Raw genomic sequence first — 10,302 nt, 5'->3', positions numbered from 1 at the left:
ATATATATATATATATATATATATATATATATATATATATGTGTGTGTGTCTTTTTTATGTATTTTTTATTATTTAATTTTTTGGGCCAGCCTTGAGCTTTGTAATATATAGGATATAATGCTCTCGTCTGCATGTATTTAAAATAGGATATATTCAGGTGTTCATACAGTTCACACAATGCCATAATGGAATGATTCAGCATTCTGGAGAACTGTATCTTGATCTCTCGAAATGAAATCAGTCGAAGGCAACCGCCGTTGGAGCCACCTCTAGTAACATCTGCAGGAAGGCATTGACACCTTCTATAATTAGAAAACAAAACATACAATATAAATTTAAGATCAAACAGAAATTAGTAGAAATAACTTTAATAAAAAACGATTTTTTTAAATTAAAATTATTTAGTCAAAATAAATTTAGCAGAAAACGGAGAAAAGAAATTTTAATAAGAATTTTAATTTAAGATTATATATTTGGTAAATCTTTATTTTAAATTGAAGGGAGATTTAAAAGATTTTGAATTTTGACTTTCATACTTTTTGAGATACTAATTTGTGATCTTAATTTTATTGATCTTTTTAGAAGTTTATTTCTATGTATATTTCTTTCTGCAAGCTTAATATTTCAGATTTCTTGAAACTTGATTAGATTGATTTAAATGATAAATCTTGAATTTTAGATTTGTAATAAGGATCTTGAAGTTTTACTTGTTTTTTCTTTTTAATCAATAAGATATTTATTTTTTGAAAATAAGTTTAAATATTTCATATTATAATATATTGATAAAAATTGATAACAAGACACTATATAAAATTTTTATCATTCGTTGACGAGTCTTTATTTTCAGTGTAACAACATCTATACCCACCCATGAATTTGGGCACATATCCAAATTTTACGAACGGGAGGTAGACGAGCATGCCCGCACCGATAAAGCCAGCCGCGTACAGGTACTCGATCTGGGGCTTGTCGATAATAGGCGCCACTATGAGATACGCGGAGATGACGAGCACGAGCATAGGTATCATTAGTGGGCATTTGTACGGACGCGGATGATTGGGCCTGGTCTTCCGCATCACCAGTAAGGCGACCATCGAGCCGCCATAGAATATCCATGCAGTAAACGAGAAGAAGTCAATCAGCGAATCGATGTTACCGGAGAGAACCATCGCGCCTGCGAAATCAGTATTTTGGCTTACAACACATTTAGATACCTTGAATTCGATACAGTCCATATAGCAATGGTCTCGCCTTGAAAGTAGAACAACATATGTATGTTACATAAAATAAAATCTCAAATAGTCGGGAGGATACGTTCATGATGTAAGAAAATTTAGATACAATTCTTCTCCTAGAAGATATCTAAAAGACGAGCTGAAAATTTATATCGAAAAAATGTTTTAGAAAACAATTTAAAAAATTCAGAGCGATTAGATGAAATCAAATCTCAAGCGAATGCTTGCAAACAAATAAAAAACAAATAGAAATGAGCAATTTGACTTTAGTGAATGCGAAAGCTAGTTATCTCTCAAAGCAAGTTCATTTAATCCAGGTCTGTTTTGATACCTGCTACGAGGGAATGGAAGATGAGGCCTGGGGCAGGAGTAAAGCGTCGCACGTGCACATAGCTCAAGCAGTCGAGCAGATGACCCTCTCGCGATGCGGCGAAGCAGAGTCTACCCGCAGCAAACAGGGTGCCATTAGCGGATCCGAAGGTGCTGATCGCTACGGAGAGCGGCATTAGCCATGCCATCACGCCCAGAATCCGATTGCCGAATGTCTGCGAAAAAAAATACCTTAATCTATCATCAGAATATTGAAACAAATTGATCGGAGCAAAGTCTCTCTCTGAATTCCGATAACTCAACTCTACTTGCAAAGCGATATCGAGAAAATTCATGTCTTTAGCAAACATCAATTAACAATAATTTAGTTATAATTTTCCACTCAACAATATAATTGTAATATATGTTATATATTATAATTATATTGTTGAGAAATTATAACTAACATAACATTATGTCATTGTTAATTGGTGTTTGATGAGATCGATTCTACATTTTACGCGTCATTTTCAAAAGGGATTTTTCTCTGAGAGAGTAATTCTCTAAATAAATTTGTGTTGATCATATTTACCACCGCTACGGCCTCGCTCTCAATCATTTCTGACGGTGACATGACCGCTAGATAGGATACATTGATGAGCGCGTAGCAGAGCGTAACGAGCGGTATGCCGATCATGATGGATCTAGGCAAATTCTTGGAAGGATTTTTGATCTCCTCGGTTACATAATTAAGATTGTTCCAGCCGTCGTATGCCCAGAGGCCGGTATAGAAAGCGGTGGCGAGGCGACCGATGTTGATACTACTACCATCGATGGTGTCAAATGCCGTTTGCAGATGCTGTGTATTACCCTGTATCAATTTGTACGAGCCGCCGATTATCACCACGAGTATGGCCATTAGTTTGGCGGCGGTGAAAGCGTTCTGCACACCAGTAGCCAGGTTGACGCTATAGCAGTTGATCAGAAGTATCAGAACGATCGCCAGCAGGGCGACGATCTTGACCACTTGATCAGGTGGCTCGCAGTCGACAGTGAACGCCTCGACGGTGTACTGGGCGAACGACAGACAGATAATCGCCATCTGCGACGGCTTGAGCACCAGGGTGGATACCCAGGAGAAGAGGAAGGCAGGCGGGGCGCCGAACGCATCCATGAAGTATGCGTACTCGGCGCCGCTGCTCGTGTTCATGGTGCCCAGCTCGGCATAGGCGAGAGCGCCGCAGAGGCTTAGCAGACCGCACGCGGTCCACACGACAAAACTAATGCCGACGCTGCCGGTACGCAACAGCAGACCCGACGGCGACACGAAGATCCCGGAGCCGATCATCGTGCCGACGATTAGAGCCACCCCACTGACGAGTCCCACCCGTCTCTTGAGGTGAACAGCGTCGTTCGCCTCTGCGTCCGTCCCCTCCAGCCCTCCGCTCCCTCCACCCCCGTCTTCGTCATCCCCCACACCTCCAGATTGGCCTTGTTGTTGTTGCTGCTGTTGTTGTTGCTGTTGACGCTGTTGTTGAGGATGGTGTAACGACGGTTTGCCGTTGCTGCTGCCGTTGACCGATTTGCCAGATCGGCAGACCAATCCACCGCCAGTGTCACCGGCACTTCCTCCCAGCCAACTCCCCAATTGTAGTTGTTGTTGCTGCAGTTGCGGCTGACCGCCGTTGCTCGTCTGCGGATCATGTCCCACGGTAGCTACAAAGGAAAAAATTTCTTGTTATTTTAGTACTTTGTGTGTTATTCACGTCATAATTGGGAGACTGAATACATTGAATATAGCCAAAGGGATGAAAAACTTGTGAATGTGTATAAAACAATTCATATTCACAATTTATCGTTACATTATTTAACTTGTTAATTTTGAAGTAGATGAATGCTTAGAATACTTTAAATTTTATCTTTATAGTTACCTTTTTAAAAAATATCCATAAAATTAAATTTACATTATTTATACCCTCATGAAATAAAAAAATGTGAAAATAACTTTAAAACTTCTAGGCAATACTTTTTATTTTCTTTTTCAGACTAAAGTTTTTAAAATAGTGAGGTGCTGTGATCATCTATCTTATTTAAACATCAAAGAAATGTACGATGAAATATACACTGAATTATTAATTAAAAAATGCCTAACCAAATATGAAAGTTAAACTAATTAAAGATTACAATGCAACAGATTCAACAATTACATTTTGTAAATTAGATTCATTGTGCACGCTGATTGATTTTACCGTAATCTATAGTATGATCTTCTTTATCAAAGTTATAAAAAAGTTTCCATATCAAGCATGTCTAAAACTATCTTTATTCAAGTGAGAATAACTTTGTTTTTCCAGAATTAGCCAATAAATAATATGATCTTGTTTTTTCCTCAATGAAAAGGTTACTCGTTAGCAGCGTTAATATTTGAAAAACGTTTTCTAATTTTTCATTCTGAAGACGTCTTTTTACTGTTTATTATATTCTATTAAACTTCTTTAGCGCGAGTTACGTTAAGAAAGTCAAAGAAGTACACAACAGTGGTGAACTTTTTATAAATAATGTATTGATATTCTGTCGAAGTTTCATAATAATAAACTTCCCTGCATTAAATAACTACGGATCAATCACACACCTGTTTTATAAAGTAACAAAACTTATTCAAAGGATACTCGGAGTCACGAACTTGATTACTTCGAGGCAATAATCGATTAAGGATATGTCAATTTGCTTAATCTTATTCTTAGAGAAAGTATTATAAAGATTTTTATAAAGAGAGTATCGGAAGAATTGCAAACAGTGTATAAACAATAAATATGTTTTGTAAAGTGTATGTGATATATCATTTTATTTTTATTATTCACCGAATGTTAAGAAAGGTTAAAATACATTATAGACATCATACGCTTTTATGAAATCAGGTCAATATTTATAGATCCTCTTCTACTTGGCCAGTTTCTCTCTATTTTCTGTAATTTTTTTTACAATATAAATAATTGACGAAATATATTTACTTTATTGATCTTAAATTATTTGATTAATGTTATTCGAATTTCATCTTTTTACAGAGAAATTACAATGATTTCGCAATTTAATTTGATCACGAGGCTTATAATTCCATTCTAGTCAAAGCAACTATACATCAAAACTTAAAACTTAAATCAATTTAAAAAATTAGCAATTCGATAAATCCGCATTATCACGCTAATTGCTCGCAGAAGTCTGTTCTACTTCTATTCATCAATGGAGTTAGGATTCCGGGAAAGAATATCATTTGAGAAATATTGCGGCGAATGAGTATCGTTTAACATGGTCGATAACGCCGAATGCACGAAAGTTGTATAAATGAATCACGGATTAAAATCGAAATTATTACGAAAATTGAAGCTCAGGCGAATTTATATTTTTTACATATTCCAATTCATTGTGCGTTTCGCACGTTTGTGAAAGGAAAGTACAGAGAAACTAGAAAGAATACAAAAAGCGCTGCGAAACCAAATGGACTTCGTTATATTTGATTTGTGCCGGTTCCTAAGTTTAGAGCCACCCGGCGAGAGAGGAGGATCGAACCACGTGGTCTGCCCTCGTCCGCATAATTCGCGTTTGGAGTCTTGTTGCGGACGCGCTGAGCTCGAAATAATTCTGGATTTTGCTGCTTCTTACATAAACGCGAGAACTATTACGCGAGAGCTTCACTTCCGTCTCTAGTCTTCGAAAGAAAGAGACCAACCGGCGTGCGTAAATATTTTATGAAAATAAAACAACGTTTAGAGCAAATGTAATTACAGTATCCGTCACACTCAATTTTTTGGCAGTGATATGTAATCTTTTTTAAAAATCTTTTTCAGAGAACCATTTTTAAAAATAGATATAGTCTTTCAGACCTTAATGTTTGTTTTATTTACAGGATAGAAAATGTTATTTTATATTTTTAGCAATGCTCAAGCGGATCGTAAAAAATTCACACAATTTATGCGTCTCTGTATTAAAACTCTCTAAATTCTTTGGAGTGAAATTTCACTCTAAAGAGTGAAAACTGAATTAGTCTTGAAAAAGAGTTCAATTTTCAATCTTTAAGAGTGAGATTTCACTCTTCAGAATGAGATTCGTTCTAAAAGACTTTCTACAATAAGTCATTAGTAATAAAATCAGAAGTAAGAAATCAGAGAAGTTAGAAATCGATCAATCGTATGTAGTCGATTATTCTTTTCATATTCGACTGTGATTGATTTCTGACTTCTGATTTATTACGAATATTGTATAGAAAGTCTCTAAAAATTTAGAGAGTATATAAATCGCTTTGTTGCGAATATTTCATCAAATTCACAATTAACATTAACGCCCCGAAGATTCCACATACCGGGTATCGTAAACGAGCAGATCGTCGAACACGAATAATTACTCGAGGGTGCGACGAGAAAACTGACCGGCCCGTACCGCATCCCTCTCATTTACTGGGGTAGCGAACTGCCGCGCGCGATTGGCCCATGGCGCCGGCGACCATGTGACCATCCGCCGCCAGCCAACCCTCGCATAATCCCACATCACGTGACGACGATTATCATATTATTATCACGGAGTCATCGCGTCGCGACCGTAATAGTTCGCATGGCGGAGCGCCAGGAAAACACCCATCGCCCAGATTCCTCTTTTGTGGCAATAAATAACGAACGAAAAATGCGCGCGAAACTCATCGACTCTGGCGGGAATTTTGAAGCGCGAAGCGAGGGCGGATACACGTTCCCCTTCTCAAGGTGACCCCGCTCCAACGTTATCGATCTCATCGGATGCGCACCTACATTCCTTTTCGCGGCGCTCCGCTTCGACGTTGCTCGCGAAAATCGAACTATTCATTGAGAAACAAATAACGAGCAAATGAGATAACGCATTTTAGAGAATACATTGAAAAAAAATTATTAAATCTTATATATTTCTTTAAACAGAACTAAAGAAACAAATAAATATTTACTCAAAAAATGATGAATCAAATTCATGGTTCTTGTATTAAATAAATATACATGTTTGGTAAACATTTATTTAGAACTATTCAAACAAATATTCATTAAAAATTTAATATTTTGTTCAATGTGTAAATTTCATTCGAAGGATTTTGTACATGTATTCGTAAATAAACGCAAAAATAAATTCAATCGATATAATATACTTGCCCGAAAGAAATGTGTTTTTATTAATCGATTCAGAAAAAAATTCAATGTCGAAAATAAGCTGTCGGTCTCTCAGATATTCCACTTTTTCGACAACTGTAAAAAATGCGCAGTTGGTATTCGTTAAAATAATAGGAATTTAGTAGAACAATCTTATTTTCCCGCTAATAAGAAATAAATCGTTGGAATTGATGAGAACGAGTCACTATCGAAGATCGTAAAACTTTTATACTTTGATCCTATACGTGTATTTCTGAGCAACGTTACACTAGTCACGTAGCGTTTGTCGCTTCTCTCTTTGATTATCCCGTATGACAGCTGCACGTTTTGATAGTAAAGCCAAAAAACATAAATGTCTGACAAATTGGCAAAGATAGGCATGTCAACAAAACAATATTTCTATTGTTTAGAATTTTACATAAACGACCGAATGCAGGTAATTGAATCCGTGAAAACAATTGCGTGATATCGCGAAACGTGCTTAATCATTGACCGTAAAATCGATAATAATTGTCGATGTAACATCATGCTATTAAGACCGCTTATCGTAATTGACCACGTGGACGATTCTGCAGGAAATCATACGCAGATTTGACGTAATACTCACGATAGGATTCTAAAGTTAATCTCTCATTTCTTAAAATTTTACCAGAATTTTGCCAGAAAACTTTTTTATTGTATCTGATGTAATTCAAATACTGTCCTGGCAATTATTAAATATTAAGTATGAATTCTGTTAACAATTTCTCTCATAAAGTTTATTTATTAGTTATTTTTCTCTACAGACAAAATCATGATGCAAATAATATAAAATTGTAATATAATATATACCGAGAAAAACGTCTTGTAACAAAATTAACTATAAAAATAAGCAAACTCTATTATAAAATATAATTTATAAATTTATAAGAAAGGAAAATAGAGAGAGAGAGAGAGAGAGAGAGAGAGAAATTTCTAAGAAAAATTAAATAAACAAATGTCAAAAGCTTTATCAATATTTTCTTTAAAGTATTAAATGTCTTCATCTATATGAAGTCTTCTAAAATATCAAATGATGATATTTATCGATCTTCATATATTAGTCGCACTTAAAAGACGAATCGAATAGAATGCCATTATTCTCTCTATGATATGTGAGCAGCTGAACATATACATACTTACATATACATTATTATTGGGAAAGAGTACAATGCCCTTGCTAAAAGAAGATCTTTATATTATACAACACATTAAGTTAATTCAAAGAATGTACTCATGTGAGAAGGTTAACAAGGATCGATAAGCCTTTTATAAATTTAACGATAATAAAAGTAATTTATTGCCGAACAAAATGAAAAATAAATATAAATATAATTATATAATTATATAAACATATGCAATTTATTATAAAATAATAATTCAAATAAATAAAAATGAACTCTTAATAATAAAAAATTATAATAATATGGACAATGAGAGTAACGGCATGGTAAGTCAAGCGCAAATTGTTTCAAATATATATTTATAACAGATTTATTTATCACTTTACAATAATTTAAAGACATTTCGATCTTTTTTTTAGATCTTTAGCGATTTGATATTATAAATTAAAGTAAAAATCAAGTTCAAATGATGGTATATGATTGTTTTTAAAGTTGATTTTTGCTTCAATTTACAATATCAAATCGCTGAAGATAGTCCAAAAAGAGACCGAAACATTCGGAAATTATTGTAAAGTGATAAATTTGTTATAAATATATATGGAACAATTTGCGCTCGACTTACCATGCCGTTACTCTTATTGTCATGTTATTACACAATTTTTTTAAATAATAATGTATACAGATAGGTAAAAGTACATATAATCTTGTATATTATAAAACTTTATTATTAAATTATTAGCAAAATTTTCATTAGAGAAAACGGATTATCGAACAGATAACATTAGCTTAATTTCATATAATTTTTAACTTGCAATTAACACAATTTATTAATTATATAGTTAATGAGCAAATTCTTATGCAAAGAACTCAAATTATGTAGGATTGATTATTCGTGGAGCAGAGAAGCATAAGAGGAACATAAGAAGATGAGTTGAAATTTCAATTATGTAGCTATGCTATCCGTTAAACATGTAATCGATTAAGCATCCATTAGACTTAATTAGATTATCATTATTATTGTGCATTGCGAAGCTGTTTGAAATTCCTTGAATTTTCATCGAACGATCTACGATCTGATGATGTGTCTTAAAGAGTAATTGGAAAAGGAAACATAATTTGTACCAATTATCAAATACAGATTCATTGGCAAGAAACAACGTTTTTAAAATCAATTTAATGGAACAAGGTCGGATCGCGTGAAAAACAACAAATCTGAATGAGAGAAATGATTGCTATGCAAACACATGCCAAATCAACTCACAGAATAGATCGTAAAGTGCAAATTCTGTAAGTAAATTTGAATAAATTATTTTAATTTTATCCAATTTATTTTTTATGAATAATGAATTATTGATTAAAAAATTCATCCTTTATGAGAAATAAAAATTAAAAAATTAAAAGAATAAAAAATATAAAGTTGAAAAATACGAATTTTCTATTTCAATTAATTGCATCTTCATTAATATTATCACAACAATTCATAGCAAAAGCGAAATGGATTCTTGTACATTGTCTCGTTAATTAATATTTATGATTAGTTTTAGCCTTAAAGCTGTCAAAGATTGATTAAAATTAATAATTAGGATATTTCACATATCAGCAGTGGATCCATTACATTGAGAGAACAATTATAAATTACACGTTACTGTTCGTAAACTGGTTTAAATAGTCTTTGGGAAAAAATATAATTAGAATTTTTCAGTAACAGTAATGATTAGAATTCCATTGCCTATTTAATCATGTCATGTACTTAAACTTAAAAAATTAAGTAGTAACAATGTGAAATTAGTCAGACTTTACTTTATAACAACAGAAATTAGCTATACTTTACTTTATAACAACAAATTATTCTGATTCGTACGCATATATTTATATGTTATAAATATATGCCTTATATGTTATAAATTATTATATGTTATAAATATATTCCTTCTATTCTTTTTGAAAATTCTATGACATGTGACATGTGACTATAATTTCCTTGTTCTTAGTTCAAACAGATTTGCGTACAATATGAGAAAAGCGCGTGATAAGCTTTGCGGCTGTTGAAGATGTTGCGTCAACGATCAGTTTTACTGCTAGCGTAATAACTGGTAAATAATTCCTTTTGGCCGACTTTAGCTGTCTCACATTTCAGCAATGTATTTTTCAGTTGGCGTCGTGAATTGATTTACGTGTCTCCATAATTCATTCACGTTATTGCACTCGTCAAAATTTTGCTATTGTAACAACTGCCAATGTACTTGTATACAAAATGAGAAGAAATTATGTACAATGATACATAAATACTAATATAATGAGAGGCCGACACGTAACGATACAATTATTAATGAGAGAATATTCTGGACTCACATTCAGATAAAATTATTTGTAACCTATTTACTTTGGGTTATTAATTACATATTCTTAAAAAGGTGCAATTAATAAAATTACTAAAAGACAGTGTAAAAAAG

General features: G+C 33.4%; 1 protein-coding gene across 2 annotated transcripts; it reads right to left on the bottom strand.

The window, feature by feature from the left end:
* Nucleotides 1–238: 238 nt before the first annotated feature.
* On the bottom strand, nucleotides 239–5,993 carry LOC105619621 (b(0,+)-type amino acid transporter 1). 2 transcript variants are annotated; one of them, XM_012201140.1, is made up of 5 exons: nucleotides 5,903–5,993; nucleotides 2,138–3,261; nucleotides 1,568–1,781; nucleotides 870–1,175; nucleotides 239–303 (listed from the first exon to the last, which is right to left on the bottom strand). In XM_012201140.1, exons 1-5 carry the CDS (start codon nucleotides 5,991–5,993, stop codon nucleotides 239–241), a joined length of 1,800 nt encoding a protein of 599 aa, XP_012056530.1. The 2 variants fall into 2 exon arrangements, with proteins under 2 accessions (XP_012056530.1, XP_012056531.1); XM_012201141.1 differs by having other exon boundaries at nucleotides 5,945–5,984.
* Between the last annotated feature and the right edge of the window lie 4,309 nt (nucleotides 5,994–10,302).

The sequence above is a fragment of the Atta cephalotes genome (assembly GCF_000143395.1).
Source record: "Atta cephalotes unplaced genomic scaffold scaffold00022, whole genome shotgun sequence".
Classification (NCBI taxonomy): Eukaryota; Metazoa; Arthropoda; class Insecta; order Hymenoptera; family Formicidae; genus Atta; species Atta cephalotes.
This window is presented reverse-complemented; position numbering and strand designations above follow the sequence as displayed.